The following is a 17406-nucleotide window of genomic DNA, read 5'->3' on the forward strand; positions in this document are numbered from 1 at the left end:
TCAATTATCAGCTGCTGAACAAAAACCTGCCAACTCCGAATAAAAACGTTCAACCATGTGCCAAGTATGAAAGGCACTCTTGAACCATTGATGTTGAATGATGGATGGATCAACCAACCAGTCTATCTCATGATGTACCCACGAACCAACTCTGACTAGTGGCCAAATTGGATTTTGGAGAAATCCAATCTGGGTGCTAACCTTCAAATGGGCTATTGGATGTTTTTGTATCTCAACTGAACAACCTCTGGTACTTCTTTTCTAATACATTAAAAGTATAGAGAAACTACTGCTAAAAATTTCCATGTTGTTTACATTCTTTAATATTTCTGTCTTTTGAAGGTGTTTGAATGTTCCTATTGTTTGTAAAAAAATTATTTTTCTAAATTTGTATTTTTGCTTTTTTAATACCTGTATTTCCCCATTTCCTAAAATTTGTGTTGTTGTTGTTTCTGAAATGCATAGCTTTCAAAAAGAGTTTTGTTATGCCCCCATTTCATACAATTTAGCTTAAACCTGCAAAAATGCATCATGCAATTTGTCAAAGTGAACGCTGAATTGATTTAGCTTCGTTTTTATTCTCAATTTTGCAGCAATGGCTGGAAAGTTTGCGAGGTCTATCGATGCCCATAGCTTGATTTTGACCCACTTTGGTGGAAAATTCAATGTGAGCTCTATGTTTTCCAAGTCATCTATTGCTTTCAGGTGCAGTGTCTTTGTATCGCACTAGAATATGTTTCTAACTTTTGTATGATCTGGACAGGCTAGAGAAGATCGTCTTGTGAATTCAGTGTATGCTGCAAAAAAGGCATTTGGAAAGGACATGGTTTTAGCTGCAAGAGATTTTCTTGCTGTGACAATTCGACATACTGATGATACTCTTGAGTCTTGATCAAGTGTAACATTGTATTTGTCACTGGCTCCAGGTTGCACTGATCATTGAGGAAGTTCTTATCACTACTAAGTATCTTGGACTCAATAAAGAGAGCTCTACCAAGCATGGTGTGTTGTTGCTGTGCCATTGATTGAGGGAGTTTGATTTCATTGTTCAATTGCAAGCTAGGCCCGTTTTGGCATCCATTCATATGCACAGAAGGGATTGCTTGAAAGTATCCTACTTGGCTACTTTTAAGTTTTGATTCGGTCTTTCTGTACTTCAAAATTGCATGGTGAACTGCAATATTCTGGACTCAAAGTGTCCCCAGAATATTATACAATGTTCAGAGGCAAAATACATATTCCTATCATAGGTGCTGGGTTGAAGATACATTATTCATATTCCTATCGAGTTTATATTATATTGGAGAAACGACAGTCAGTGTTATAAATTTCTAATTTGTACAAAAAGAAAATCAATGCTGTTCCAGTAAGAGGGATGATCTGCCAAGGCATCCATTCTCTAGAATACGATGAGAAATTCTATATTTCCTTTCAATGCAGCGGCAGTGGATATTCTTTTGTTTGAAATTGAATGCCTCAAGTGAAAATCTTGTACCTTTCTGATGCCAAATTTCCTTTGTAGACTTGTACTAATCATGCAGGTAATGAAAGGGCAATCAAAACATGAACGGGGATGCTATAGAATACAAAGTATTTAGATTCTAGGGATGCTATATGCAGTCGTGACTGACGTCCCAGGAGAACTTCTAAGAAGGATCCATCTAAATAAGCAGTTATGCATAGGCCACCTTTTATTTGTCACTAAATTATAAAACTATCCAAATAAATGGTCAGCATGACAAGTGTACTGCTTGAACAGTTCAGTATTAGCGTTGGATAAAATAATTAAATTTTGTGAAAAGGGTTACAAAAAGTACAGTAGAAAATGAGTGGTGGACCTTCTATCTAGGGCATCACCAAAGGTCAAATTACATATATTGCAATTCACCATAGGGATCAAAGGTTCTCATCCTTTAGTTGGACTCGGAATAATAAGCATGTAGCATAAAAGCGCCAGCTACAGAAATATTTGCATTTATCAGCTACGAGAGTTACAAAATGACAATAGGTAGCAGGTATCATGTGATGGCCAGAGTTGCACCCTTGATAATCTATTATGTGTTTCTACACTATATTTTTCACATGTTCTCTATTTACCAGAGCTTTGTTGCTCCTTTATGTCCTTTCAAGTTGGTTGATTCCTAGCCACCAAACTAGTTAAATTATGTTGTCCAGACGATAATTATTTGACAATATGCAACCTGATTGTGGCAACTATAACCTCAAGTAATCGTTTCAACCTAAACAGATTAAACAACAATTAAGTATGCCGTCTTTCACATGTGATCACAGCAGTCTAGTAGCCAACCTTGGGATATATTTTATCCACTGCATCTGTTATAAAGGCTGGAGTGTTTCATTTGGATGATTGGATTATTAGTTGCTCCTGTTGTTTGCAAAGAGTACTCCTTTGCTTTGCTTATTGTTCACTTTTCCTGCAGCAAAATACTCTCCAAGCAACTTCAAAAGCAAGCGGTTGTGATTTTAGGACTATTTTGTTATGAAACATAGTTTAATATAATATATTATTTAACAAGTGTTTATTTTTTAAATTTACTAGTTGAAATTTTGATTAGAAAAAAGGTTGTTTGTTTTTTTGTTTGAAAATTCATAATGCTTATTTTATTACTTTGATTATTGTTTATTATTTTTTTAGGTGGCTCATTTTGGATCTCAAAATTTCGTTAATAACTTCTTTTTTATGGAATACACATCTTGGGGAAACCTTCTAAGCACTTGCTCTTGTTTGAGGACGGCTAATAACCTTTTTTTCGATGGAATACACATCTTGGGGAAACCCTCTAAGCACTTGCCCTTGTTTTGAGGATGGTACCTAGGGTAAATTGACCAGTTGCAATTTTTGGCAACCTAACCCAGCAAGAACATTGAGTAAGGCCCAATAATATCCAGAAAAACAGCCAGCTTGAGGACTTGATCCCATGACCTCTACCTCGTGACTCACAACACTCAACCACTTAAACTAACCTATTGGTTTGCTAATAACCTATTATCATTGAAATTTATGTGTGTCGGCTATGTTTATTATACTCTATCAAAAGTAGTTTTTCTTCAAAAAAAAGGAACATAATAGACTTCTCTAATCAATTATTTTTTACCGCTTAGCTAAAGTAGGGTATTTCATTTTCCCATAGCCTTGTATTCTTCTTTGCCACTCAACACAATGAAATTAGATTGAAAATTATCCTTTACAAAATCAACATATTGTTCAATACAATTAATAAAATGTTTAGGTGCCCTAAATTAATGTACCAATCGTCCTTGCCACTCCTATGAACACATAACTCTCCCTCTTCTTTGGGTTTAGCCACATTAGCATTTCTCTTTTCAAATTGATCATCAAAACAACACTCTTGATTGTGCTTTTTACCCCACAACCACTTGTAAACTCTACATGTATGACCTAATTTGTCATAACAAAATAATTTGATAACCTTTTTATATTTTCCCAACTCATTATTTTCATCATTCTCTTCACATTGTTTGTTACCCTTCCTCTTAAACTTTGATGCAAGTACCATACGTCTTGATGCGAGAGCTTAGTGTTGAATTTTGTCATATTTTTATTAGCACTGGTAATGTTCAAGGTCTCAATTAATTTGCATAAGAAGAAAGAAAACATTTGAAATTATAACCACTATAGATTTTCCTTCCAATGTCCTTTCAATTGATTTTAATTGATTTGTACTATCCTTGATTTTTAACAAATGAACTTGCAAGGAATTAAACTACATTTTATTAAGAATAAACATATTTCTATGAAAAGGCATTCTATCTTTGTTTGAGGTTTCATACATATTTCATAGATTATACCCCACACGGCACATGCATCATTACCATCTTCAACTTCAAGAAGCAACGCATTTGTTACTTAGAGATTGATTAGCATCACAGCGTCTTAACCTTTCACATCATACTTTATTTGGACATCCACATCAATTTTACTCTACACATATTTCCTAATACAAATCTGCCCAAACGTGTATTTAACTATGGGTAGCATCTTTTGTTTTCATGATTGTTATGCAACCAGCTCACAAAATAGAAGAAGAGATAAATCAACGACTTCAAAATAAGCCTCTTTGGGGGGGCAACCTCTTTTACATTACACAAATGAATAATTCTTGGACGATTCAAATGACAAAACGTCATTTCTATATATAGAAGTCTAAGGGGTCACAATATAATCAGAGCCGACATAACAATAATAATGTAAGGGCACAACAATAACAATAGTGGGCTTCTATGGGGCACAAAAATAACAATATGGGGACAACAGGGGCACAAGAATAACAACAAGGGGCTACAATGACAATAATAATGGGGGAATCACTAGTATTATAGGGACTTTAACATGCCTGTCTCCTTCAAAAAAGTGTTGTCCTCAACGCTTGAGTAGTTTGGAATGCTTCTGTATAAAATTTTCATCCTCCCATGTGGAATCTTTAGCAAGTAAGTTCTTCCACTTGATGAGATGCTCTGGAATTGATCAATTTCGTAGTTGTCAAGTTCTTGTTTCTGTGACTACTTCAGGGTTCAATATGATTTTTCATTCTTTGTCAAGTTCTGGCAATATTGTTTGAACTGGGATTTTGTCACCTATAACCTTCTTTAAGCATGAAACATGGAAAATTGGGTGCACTCAGGGAGATGCGAGAAGCTTCAATTTGTATGCCATAGTACCAATATTTTGCAACACCTTGTACGGATCATAATACTTTGGTGATAATTTACTATCCTTCTTAGCTTGCTTGAGGGACATTTTTTTTGTATGGTTGTAGTCGTAGAAATACCCAGTCACCTACATGAAAACTTCTTTCGCTGCGATGTTGATTTGCCTATTGTTTCATTCTATTCTACGCTAAAGTGAGGTTATCCTTTAAGAGTTGGAGAACCTGTTGTTGATGCTCAATGTGATCTTCCACTGCTTGAACCTTAGAATCTTCCCTTAAATATGTTGTGATGGATGGTGGATGATATCCATAAAGTGCCATAAATGGGGTCATTTTTGTTGTAGAGACAACCACTTGACCCATTGTGTTTGTTTATCAGATACAAAGCAACGAAGATATCCTTCCAACCATTTGTTCACTATCTCAGTTTGCCCATCAGATTGAGGATGATAAGAAGAGCTATGAGCTAACTCAGTACCCTGACAAGAAAATAATTTGGTCCAAAAATTTCCAGTGAAAATGGGATCTCTGTTGCTTACAATAACCTTTGGGTTTCCATGTAGCTTTTGAAATGTAGTAGCAACTGTACTAGCTTTAAATGGATGAGATAATGCACAAAAGTGTGCATACTTGGTAAATCTATCAACTACCACCATGACGACACTCTTTCCTTTAGACTTGGGTAAACTTGTGTTAAAATCCATTGAAACCTCCTCCCAACGTTGACTTGGAATGGATAAAGGTTGTAATAGACCTGGGGTCTTAATTGTCTCATCTTTATTTTGTTGGCAAACTAAACATTCTGTTAGTGCCTAGATTTGGCTCAGGCTGAAAAGACAAGGTTCTAGGTCCACATCAAACCACGCTCAGCCTCGTAGCTAGCCCTACGAGGACAGGAGAGGGCTCTCTTCAGGTCAATCTCAACGAAAGATAATCGATAGGGCTTGAGATGACTGAAATATAAACTAATTTTAAGCTAGGTATGAAGTACAAAGTTTTGAGTTGAGTTGTTGGGGGTTTTGTTGGAAAAAAGAGACAGGCAAATTTTGGGTCCAGGGATGAGGCCAGATTTTTTGCAGAGGTCAGGTAGGGGCAAGGTAGGCAGTAGTTTTGATGCTTTTGGATTTGAACGAATGGGTGGATCAGACTGGTGAGGAGCCAAGGAGGGCAAGAGGGTTTCAAGAGTCCTCCTCAAACAGATGAAAACATGAAGAATTAAACAAAATTTCAAGGCAGAGCATAGCAGTCCAATGAATTCTACCTTAATCACTCATTTGTTTAATTGCAGAAGACAAAATAAGGGAAAGTGATACACATAAACATCAGTGAACTTACATATACATAGAGAAACACACCATCAAAACATAGAGCCACATGGATCCCAACAAGTGCTGCAAAACCCTGGTCTTTCCTTTGCCAAAATTGCAGAAATGAAATGTACAATAGAGTGCCAAGCAATCCCAAGTATCCAACCATGAAAATGACTGAGAAATTACATGATATAGGCAAGCCTAACTCCTTCCCATGCCTCTAGGGGTCGAGCTCATCATTCTAGGAGCTGTTTGAACCAATTTTAAACAAGGAACTGAAATCTAGGTAGTCAAACAACTTGCCCCTATATGCTAGGAAACTGATTCATTCATTTGATTTTCACTTTTTAGTGAATGAATCCTCTAGAACAAGTAAAAATGTGCCAATATTACATCATGGTTATCAAATTACATCATGAAAGATCAATAGTAACATCAAAAAGCAAAACTGGTCAAAACTGGGCAAATTTCTGAGCTGAACAGTGAAAAATGGGCAAAAATCCTCTATGCGCCGCGCCTGATTCTCTATGCATCACGCCACTTTGGAGCTGATTTTGAGGCACTTCCTGAAGTCCAAATTGAGCCCAAGATAGCTCGTTGGAAAGCCCTGCCTGTCTACTTTCCAACCCAAGTGGAATTTCTGAATTTGGATGTCATTTGCCCCTCCAAAACTTCAATCTCCCAAGACTGCTTCCTGTGTGTCAAAATAGGGGCAGTGAGGTCATTTTTTGAGTGTTTTTGACCTCCTGAGGACTCAAAACTTGCCCAAATTTCTTGGCCATGCACCAGCAACCATGATTTTTCATGAAAAATCCAGAAATGTAAACTTTTTGTGATTTGGAGCTCCCTAGCAAAAGCGAGCGCCACGTGGCGCGGCGCATAGGGAGAAAAACCCTATTTTTTGTGCCAAAATTTGTCAAAATGCCAAAAATGCCCCAAATTTCTTGAAATTTGGGCTAGAGCTTCTCCATCAAGTGTCATGCTGGGCTAAAGAGGCTTCGGCCAATATCTGAAGACGATCAAGCTCCCTTTGCCTCTTTTGCTTCCTTATTGCCTTCTTTAATTTTGCCTTTAGATTCCTGATTCGTGCCTTGCAGACCTTGTTCCGCACCATGTAGTGGAAAGTCATGTGTCTCAACAATGCTTTGTCTCTGTCAGCCTTGTCCAGCAGTCCCTCTAAGTGGATGTTGACTCTTTCGAGCCAAGACTCTCGATCATCATTAATCTCTTGCTCTAATGAAGTGAGCTCAACCCTTCTCCTTTGTGCAGCTTGGCGATTCTCGCGGATGTTTTGTAAATCCATGATTGCTTGTTGATCTTCAAGCTGTTTGTTCCTCTGCTCCAAGTATTTCATAGTCCACTTAGCCCTCTCCAAGTCAAGGGATAAGGCTTTGATCTCTGTTTGTTGCTCCTGAATGATCTCTCTAAGATGTGCACTTTGTGGGCCCGTATCTGTATCATCATCATGAATGAGAATGAAGTCAGTCTCTTGTTCACCTGAAGGCCCCTCATCCTGCATTGGCCTCTTGCCTTTGTCCTGTACCTGTGGTGCTGATGTCGGAAGCGAGGCCCCTTCCACACCGGGTGGAGATAACACTCGCTTCGCTGCTGCAAACAAATGTCTAGTGCCCCTCTGATATGTGATGAATACTGGCACACTAGCGGTCTCATGGCGCTCATATTGGTGAGAAGGTCCACCTGTCTCATGCTTAACTTCTGATAATTCCTGTGAAGCTCTGAAGAAGTCACGAGAGATGAAATCATCCCAAGTGATGCCCTGTAATCCAAGCTGATGAACCACCAAAATCTTGATGAGAGCAAAATGATAAACATTGTTAAGTTGCTGCTGAGGGGTTTTGTGCTGCACAAGGGTGGTCATCCTTTCTATGTTCCGGCAAATGAAATACGGAATGTTCATCATCCGTACCCTAGTGAAATGCATGAGAAACCTGATGTGATAAGCATATAAACGAGAGAACTGTCCCTCACAACTGAAATACTTCATGATCAATTTCATTAGTGGAGCATATTTATCTTTAAGATATCGGAATGGAAACACTCTCTTGAGCTGCCTCAAGAAACCGGTTTTAATGTATGGCTCATAATGTTGTTGGTCAATCTTCTTCCTCTTGGTCTATGGTTCCCAATGTTTGGTATGTCGGTTGCTAGTGAGACAGATTCTGGTGTAAGTGTGAAGGTGACACCGGCTAAGGTAACCTGATCTCCATGTAAATGCAGCACAAATAGACAAGCCAACTCATGATGAAATTGAACACTAGCCACCTTTTGACAAAACTCATAGCATGACTGATGCTGGAAACAAAACATGGTAAGAGGGCAGGCCTGTAATTCAGTGAGGGTGATTGGTTCTTCTCTAATATTTCTACCTCCTCTATGAGGCCTCCGGGGTGCATGTTCCTCCATGGGTGAGTCACTTTGGGTTTCCATTTCATAATCAGATGAATGCTCAGATGCCATGACTGTTGTACAAAATACCTTGAAGAAAAAGATGCTGTTGTATATAAAGTGTGATGGATTGCTCTTTGTGATGAGTTTAATTTCTGCCACCAAGTGGAAAACAAATGAGACAGGGACTGTTAGGAAGGGGAAATAATATGAAGGGATGAGGGACTATCGGGACAGATTTGTTAGGGAAATATGGGAGAGGGTTTAGGATTTATGTGTGGGAATAGGGTTTAGGGTTTCACATTTAAAAGTTTGGGAAAGGGAATTTGGGATAGGGGTTTAGTAATTTTAGGGGATAGGGAACAATGAAGTCAAGGAACAAATGGAATCAAGGAGAAAAGAAATGATGGAAAAAGAAAAAGCTTGGTGGCCAACAATTTTTGAAACCCTAGGCAGCAGCTTATATTTGAGGAATTCAAAATGATAGGGTTTGATCGTTTGTTTGGAAGCTCAACACATCAACCATCATAGCATAACTACCAAACTTTAATGCACAAGAGAAATGGAGCTCCACCTACTTGAAACAAAGGAAATTGGCACGATTTTGGCGTTTGGAGGCCGTTATGGCATTTTTCGGGCCAGACAGCTGAGTGCGCCGCGCAGCTTGCCCAACGCGTTGCGCCGTCCCAGTGCGTCGCGCCCGTGTTAATTTACACTGGTTGATCGCGCCCAATGCGCCGCGCCTCCCCAGTGCGCCGCGCCACCTGCTCTATGCGCCGCGCCGGCTTTGAACGCAGCTTTGGCTTGAAACTTTGCAAGTTTGCCCTCTCAACACTAAACTTCAACTCTCTTTGACCTCTTAGATGCAAATGAATGTTTTAAAATCATGAGAACATCTTATAGTGATAGATTTGATTTTTGCTTCTCACAAACCCACTTTGTAATGTTTTGACTTGGCACTTTTTCCACAATTAATAAAACTCTGTCTTTTTGTTTCCCTTTTGATTTTTTGGCTTGAGTGATGAGTCTTTTGTCAATTTTTGCAGGGATAGTGGCATGTCTTGACAAAGGAAGACCAGGGCTACGCCTGGAGATTTCAACAACTGAAAAACTTTTTGAAAATTACATGACAATTTATTACAAAGCGAAATGACGAATTTTCTTCAAAACAGAGTTTTGAAGAAAAGTCATAGTCGAGCATATGATGATGAAAATATTGGAAATGAAAACCTATTAAGGACCTCCCTCATTAGTCTGCTGGCATTATTAGACATTGTTGAAGACCAAATTGACTAACCCTAGACCTAATGACTGAAATGACCTTTGCTGATCAATAGACTAAAACATGACTGTAAGTGACTTTAAAACTTGATTTTGATGAACAGACCTGAGCCAGCAATTGTAAAGCATGAGGGGTAATGAATGAAAAGACCCTTCCGTCAGATTATGGCATGCCCCTAGCGGAATGCAGATGATCGAGCTGAATGAGACACCTAAAAATGAAATGCAATAAGAGAAATGATCTCTGACGGAGGGATGACCAGACCGACTCTAACATTGGCTCCAATGGGGATGGTAGCTCCTTGGCGGTGCCAAGAACAGCAGATCTCTGAGAGAGCTAGACAGTGCCTTCATCCATTGGGCTATGGAGTCAAAAACTCAAGCTGAAATGCATGACTAAAAACTGACGACTTGACAACACAAATTGACTCTTACTCAACTAAAAACTGACTCGATACTTAAACACAACCGAAAAACTAGAAATGATGCTCAAAGTAGAGCTTATTCATCAAAACCTACTCTAACAGTTCTTTTCACCACCCGATCAAGTGAAATGGAACAGCGAATGCAACCATGTAAGAATCTTGGTTGTTATTTGATTTCTTCCCAAATGCTTTCTGATGCACAGGAAAAGGGAAGAATCGAAAGGCAACTCCCATGGAAACTCAGAATCAAGTTGACTGGTGATAAACTTGCAAAATATGAATTGATTGGATGACTTCAAGAATACTGCAAAAGGATCTTCATAAACATCGCTATTGATTTCCATTAACACATTACTGCTTTGGTCCAAGTAGTCTTCATAGCTAAATATTAAGATTTTCCTCACATCTGTGCTGTCTTTCTTTGGTGATAGCAGCAGGCTGTCAAAAGGATCCTGAATTTCGTGAATAACCAAACTTTGTTGCTGATTCCAAACAGAACCAAAGTCTCCTTTATCATTCTCCTCATATGACTGCAAATCTTGGTATGGGGTATGCAATGAATAATCTGTTAAACAAGACAATGAAGGCGACTTTTGAATAAGATTATTATCAACATTCTTATCTGGCACATGGTTTGCCAATGGGGGAGAACTTTTACAGCAAACATCATCCAACACACGAGCAATAGGATCATCAAAAATTTTAGAAGACTGCTACGATGTATCCCTTAAAATTGCATGACATCCTACTGGCTGTTCATCTTTTTCTTTAGAGATATTACGAAGATTCTGCCTTATAAACTGAAATGCTTCGAAACAAAAGGGTACAGAATCCTCTTGCATCATTAGATCATGTATTTCGGCTGCCACACCTTCATCTGTAATCTGACCTTCATCTTCAACATTAAAACTGAGAGATTGTTGATTTTCTACAGGCTGCTCATTCGAAGATTTACTATACAATTTACCCTTCAAAAACTGAAATGATTCAAAACAAAATGGTATGGAATCATCTTGTATCATTTGATCATATGTGCCAGCTTCCATGTCTTCATGTGCAACTTGACAAGCAATGGCTTTCGGGGGCTGGAAATCTGAATATGAGAAGTCTTGAACAAGGTTTTTATTGCTTTCAAGATGGTCCAGATCAAGACTTGTTGACAGTTGATTTCTGATTGCATGAAAGTTGTCTCTGATGAACTGAAACGAAGCAAAACAAAAAGGCAAAGATCCTTCACTTACTTCAAAATTTGCTGCACTTTCCTCGTCATTTTCATAGCTGATATGCATCGGTTGATCACTGTACTCGAGCTGCTGAAAGTGAACTTCTTCCTCCCACAAACTAGCTGCTGATTTGTCTGCAAGATTAGCTTCTGTTTGGAGAACATAATCATCATCATACTGATCAAACTGAGGCAAATCATCAGTATAAAACACATCATCAAGCATACATGTCATATCAACAGATCTCTCTTCTCCAAGATGATCTATAAGACAATCATTATCAGATCTATAACAATTGGGATAAGAAAGAAGATGTTTTGGATCAGCAACTTGTTCTTCTTCAATCAGCGAGCCATGGGTTTGAACATCATAATCATTCCTTGCGGTGATATTTTGCATCATCTCTTCCACTGCACTTACCAAAATGTCAAGCTTTACCTCTAGAGATGTCGATTCCTCCGGATCTATGTTTTTCATTTCTTCTTCTTTCAACCTTGCCCTTCGGATCAGCAGATGAGCCTCTACATTTACTACATTGTTCTGCATCTCTTCAAGTGTTGCAAGATTCCTTTCTCTCAGCTGGAACTCCATTTCTGGATCAAAGGCACCCGGGTAGTGCAAGAGAGCAAATCTAGGAGGAGGCCTTATATCAACTGGCATCGAATAATAAACTTGATTAAATCTGGCTGAAAACTGTTGTACTGTCTCCTCTGGCAATCTTTTTAGCTGGTTATACTCTTCTATAATCAAGAAAATGTTTTGTCTGATCACCCACCTGTCGAGGAAAGCTTTGACGAACTACTGGAAATCTGAGATACTCGCATCAGGCAGGGCTTTGAACCAACTCTTGACTTTGCCTTGCAAAGAAAGAGAAAAAAGCCTAATACTAACATCTTCGTCATCAACCTCAAAAAGGTCTAGAAAAGTCTCAACATTCTGCACATGTTGCTCAGCATTGACATTCTTACATTCACCGTCAAACCTCGGCAAGTATAGATCATAGTTTTTGGGGAAAGCATGAAGAAGAGAAGGTAAAACAAGAGGTTTATACCTATCCGGGGTGCATGTTCCTCCATGGGTGAGTCACTTTCGGTTTCCATTTCATAATCAAATGAATGCTCAGATGCCATGACTGTTGTACAAAATACCTTGAAGAAAAAGATGTTGTTGTATATAAAGTGTGTTGGACTGCTCTTTGTGATGAGTTTAATTTCTACCACCAAGGGGAAAACAAATGATACAGGGACTGTTAGGAAGGGGAAATAATATGAAGGGATGAGGGACTATCGGGACAGATTTGTTAGGGAAATATGGGAGAGGGTTTAGGATTTATGTGTTGGGAATAGGGTTTAGGGTTTCACATTTAAAAGTTTGGGAAAGGGAATTTGGGATAGGGGTTTAGTAATTTTAGGGGATAGAGAACAATGAAGTCAAGGAACAAATGGAATCAAGGAGAAAAGAAATGATGGAAAAAGGAAAAGCTTGGTGGCCAACAATTTTTGAAACCCTAGGCAGCAGCTTATATTTGAGGAATTCAAAATGATAGGGTTTGATCGTTTGTTTGAAAGCTCAACACATCAACCATCATAGCATAACTACCAAACTTTAATGCACAAGAGAAATGGAGCTCCACCTACTTGAAACAAAGGAAATTGGCACGATTTTGGCGTTTGGAGGCCGTTATGGAATTTTTCAGGCCAGACAGCTGAGTGCGCCGCGCAGCTTGCCCAACGCACCGCGCCGTCCCAGTGCGCCGCGAGCATGTTAATTTACACTGGCTGATCACGCCCAAAGCGTCGCGCCTCCCCAGTGCGCCTCGCCACTTGCTCTATGCGCCGCGCCGACTTTGAACGCAGCTTTGGCTTAAAACTTTGCAAGTTTTCCCTCTCAACACTAAACTTCAACTCTCTTTGACCTCCTAGATGCAAATGAATGTTTTAAAATCATGAGAACATCTTATAGTGATAGATTTGATTTTTGCTTCTCACAAACCCACTTTGTAATGTTTTGACTTGGCACTTTTTCCACAATTAATAAAACTCTGTCTTTTTGTTTCCCTTTTGATTTTTTGGCTTGAGTGATGAGTCTTTGGTCAATTTTTGTAGGGATAGTGGCATGTCTTGACAAAGGAAGACCAAGGCTGCACCTGGAGATTTCAACAACTGAAAAACTTTTTGAAAATTACATGACAATTTATTACAAATCGAAATGACGAATTTTCTTCAAAACAGAGTTTTGAAGAAGAGTCATAGTCGAGCATATGATGATGAAAATATTGGAAATGAAAACCTATTAAGGACCTCCCTCATTAGTCTGCTGGCATTATTAGACATTGTTGAAGACCAAATTGACTAACCCTAGACCTAATGACTGAAATGACCTTTGCTGATCAATAGACTAAAACAGGACTGTAAGTGACTTTAAAACTTGATTTTTGTTAGGATATTCCGACACATAGGAAATAGTTAAGTTCAACTTGGTCTAGTATAGAGTTAGGTATAGAGTTAGGTAAAGTGTGTTTCTTTACCATTGTACATTTTGTAACTTACAATCCGACGGTCACGATATGTAGTGATCCGACGGTTCATTCTCTCCTCGGTATTACCGACACTTGATCCGTGACTTGACACCCGATTGGTCCATGAGTTCTATTTAAAGCGCATGGAGGGTCATTGTTCGTGTAATCCGTGCATGAGAGAAGCTTATGTAAATTTTCATTCTTTGATTAATAAATTGCCTGTAGTACCCACGTTGGGACAGGTCGTGGACTGTTTCCCTCTTTGAGGGTTTTAACCACGTCAAAAATACTGGTGTATTGATCTGTGATCTGGTTGTGAGCGGTGTCCTTTTGGTATTCTTTCTGAGGAACTTACCCTGTAAATTCCTACATGGTATCAAAGCTATTTGAGGGCCGCGTCCGTTGGTGATCCAAATCTGAAGCCGGTAGAACTGCATGCGGCTGTCGTTTCCTAGATCTGTTGTTTCTGACTGCTTTCGGGCCGAGAGGACTGCTCTGTTGCGTTCGGAGCATCTGTTGCAGTGAGGAACCCCTTTCATTTCACGCGAAAAGGTTTCCGGTAGCCCTAGCGGCGTCATTTTTCAGATCGGGAGGTATACAGTGTTTTTGCAGTTTACTGTTATTTTCTCTCTGCTTATTTCGGTTTCGGTTTATTTAGCCCTTTTTTTTTAACCGGATCTATACCTTTCATTTCTGCGTATGCTCTTTGCCCTGCGACTCTGTGCGATCTGGGCAAATCAGAAACAGAAAGGAAGGATTTTTCTCATGCGTATGCTCTTTTCCCTACACCTTAGTGTGATCTCGGAAAATCAGAAACATTGAGAAAAATATTTAGTTTTTCGGCTAAAGCTAACTTTGAGATTTTTTTTTTAAATTTCTAGTTTTTTTGCTAAAGCTAACTTCGAGCCGCAGGGTTCGTTTTTCTTTGCATATTCGTGTTGGGTTTTGTGTTTTGTGTTTTGTAGGGAAAAAGAGCTTTCTCAAGGCAAGCACGCAAAGCAAGGCCCCCCCCCTCTCTCTCTCTCTCTCTCTCTCAAATTTTTTGTATAGATCAATTGGTTCAAAGCTATTTTTAGAGAGTAGAGGTCTTGGGTTCAAGTCTCCATTTTGTGGGGGCGGATTTTTTCATTCCCGCACATTCGCGCACTTTGCCGGCAACGTCAACAATTTTTTTTCAAAAAGCCATAACTTCTTCATCCGGAAGCCTTTTTCAGAGCTGTTTTTTTTAAAACCACCTATTTTTTCGAGATCTATCTATTGGAACACTTACTTTCAGCATCTTCAGCTTCAGTTTTTAAAAAAAATGGAAAGTCCATGCCAAGTCATTCTTGACAGCACTAACTACTTCCAATGGGTAGCCTACATGGAAGATTTACTTAGAAGTAAAGGTCTCTTCAGAATAGCCACAGACCAAGAGAAGAAACCAAAAGATGAAGACAAGGCTGCAAAATGGGAAAATAGACAAGATCAAGCACGTGGTTTGATAGGGATGTCTATTTCTCCTGATCTTAGATTCCACATTGCAGAACTTGAGACTCCTCATGAAGCATTAGAAAAAATCGCTAAAGTTTTTGGGATTAAAAATGAAATTAGAGCCCATCAACTTGAAAATGAGTTGCTTACTTTGGATCCTAATAATTTTTCTTGCATTGAAGATTTCTTGTCCAAATTCAAGACTCTTAGATATCTCTTGGAAGGTGTTAAAGTTAAGAAAGAAGATGGTAACCTTATTTATTCCATCCTTACTAAGTTGGGACCATCCTACTCTGTATTTGTTTCCACTTTCCATTCTACAAGGGAAGCTTTCATTTGTCAAGGAAAAGACTACAAGGCCCCTTCCTTTGACTCCTTTTGTGATTCCTTAATAAGAGAACAAGAAAAACTCTTACACCTTGGTCTTCTTAATCTTGGAAACTCTTCCACGAAAGCGTTAGCCGCCCAGCAGCAACCAAATTCAAAGAATCCTAAGAAGTCATATCCTCAAAAGAATGGTCCTAAACCAACTCAGCCTCAAAATGAAAGATCATTTCAGCAAAATGATAAAACCAATAAAAACAAATGGAAGAAGACTGATAGACATTGTAACTTTTGTAATCGAGATGGCCACTTAGAATCTAAATGCTTTAAGAAGATGGAAGCCTTGGAAGCCACAATGAAGAAACATAACATCCATGTGGAGCCTACTTCAACTTCAACTTCCGGAATGGCACTTTCTGCATGTCGTTGTCAATCATCTCAGTCTGGTTATGCATTAAATGTATCTTCTTCTTCTTCTCATTCTCATGAGTGGCTCATTGATTCTGGAGCCTCTTATCACATGGCCAAAACCAAGCCATGTTTTCTTCTTTAAATGATTGTAACACCAAAAATATATATGTTGGTGATGATAGATCTCTTAATGTTGTAGGGACTGGAACTGTACATCTAGACAATGGTCAGTTTAATGATGTATTATGTGTTCCAACCTTATCCTGCAACCTTCTATCTGTCTATCAGATAACTCATTCAGGTGAAGGTAAAATTGTTGAATTTTCACCTCATGATGTTGTAATCAAGGATCTAAAAGATCCTAAACAGATTCTAGCTACCGGTCTTGCTGATGATTCCACAAGGTTGTATAAGTTTCACAACTTTGGGTCATCAAATCTTCCCTCAGTATTTGTTGCTCATAATGATGAAGTGAGCAAACTTTGGCATGAGCGATTTGGTCACTTAAACTATCGCTCCCTTCAGCATCTATGTAAAGAAAATATGGTGGCAGGTCTTCCTATGGTATCTTGCAGAGATGGTGTTTGTTCCGGATGTGTACTCGGAAAACATCATCGGGACAGTTTTGACAAACGTGCCTCTTGGCACGCCTCAGCCCCTTTACAGCTTGTGCACAGTGATTTATGTGGTCCTCTTCCTGTTGCTTCATTCTCTGGCTGCAAGTACTTCTTAACTTTCATTGATGATTTCTCCAGACGCACTTGGGTATACTTCTTAAAACTCAAGAGCGAAGTATTTAACACATTTTTGGCCTTCAAAGCCTTTGTTGAAAAACAATCTGGACATCAAATTCTTAAGCTAAGAACTGATAATGGTGGAGAATATGTTAAAAACACATTCATCAACTTTTGCACCGAAAATGGAATTCAAATGCAACATACTGTTCCATACACTCCACAACAAAATGGTGTAGCTGAAAGGAAAAATCGCACCTTAAAGGAAATGGCTAATTGTATGCTGCAATCTAAAGGACTCAGTCTTAGTTTTTGGGCCGAAGCAATTAATTGTGCAAATTATATAATCAATCGCACTCCTACTAAGGTTCTCGAGAATATCACTCCAGAAGAAGCTTGGAGTTCCATTAAACTAGATGTAAGTCACTTTCGTGTGTTTGGAAGTGAAGCATGGGCCCATATTCCAGATGAAAAGCATAAAGCTTTAGAACTTAAGAGTGAGAAATGTACTTTTGTTGGATATTCTGAAGATGTAAAAGGTTATAGACTTATTCCATTTAAGTCCAAAAATGTTATCATTAGAAGAGATGTAAAATTTGATGAAAATAAA

The 17406-nt window shown here is 38.8% G+C and overlaps 1 protein-coding gene across 2 annotated transcripts in view; it reads left to right on the top strand.

The window, feature by feature from the left end:
• Positions 1-1496, top strand: part of LOC149217318 (uncharacterized) — a 367700-nt gene extending 366204 nt beyond the window's left edge. For both annotated transcript variants that reach the window (XM_089392977.1, XM_089392976.1), the window contains 2 exons: positions 594-667; positions 764-1496. In XM_089392977.1, coding sequence (XP_089249103.1) covers positions 594-667; positions 764-892 — 203 coding nt within the window. In that variant the 3' untranslated portion in view covers positions 893-1496. The remainder of the gene's footprint in view (positions 1-593; positions 668-763) is intronic.
• The last annotated feature ends 15910 nt before the right edge of the window (positions 1497-17406 follow it).

The sequence above is a fragment of the Pinus tabuliformis genome, chromosome 1_1 (assembly GCF_031772625.1).
Source record: "Pinus tabuliformis cultivar Carrire ecotype Pingquan chromosome 1_1, CPIR1, whole genome shotgun sequence".
NCBI classification, from domain to species: Eukaryota; Viridiplantae; Streptophyta; class Pinopsida; order Pinales; family Pinaceae; genus Pinus; species Pinus tabuliformis.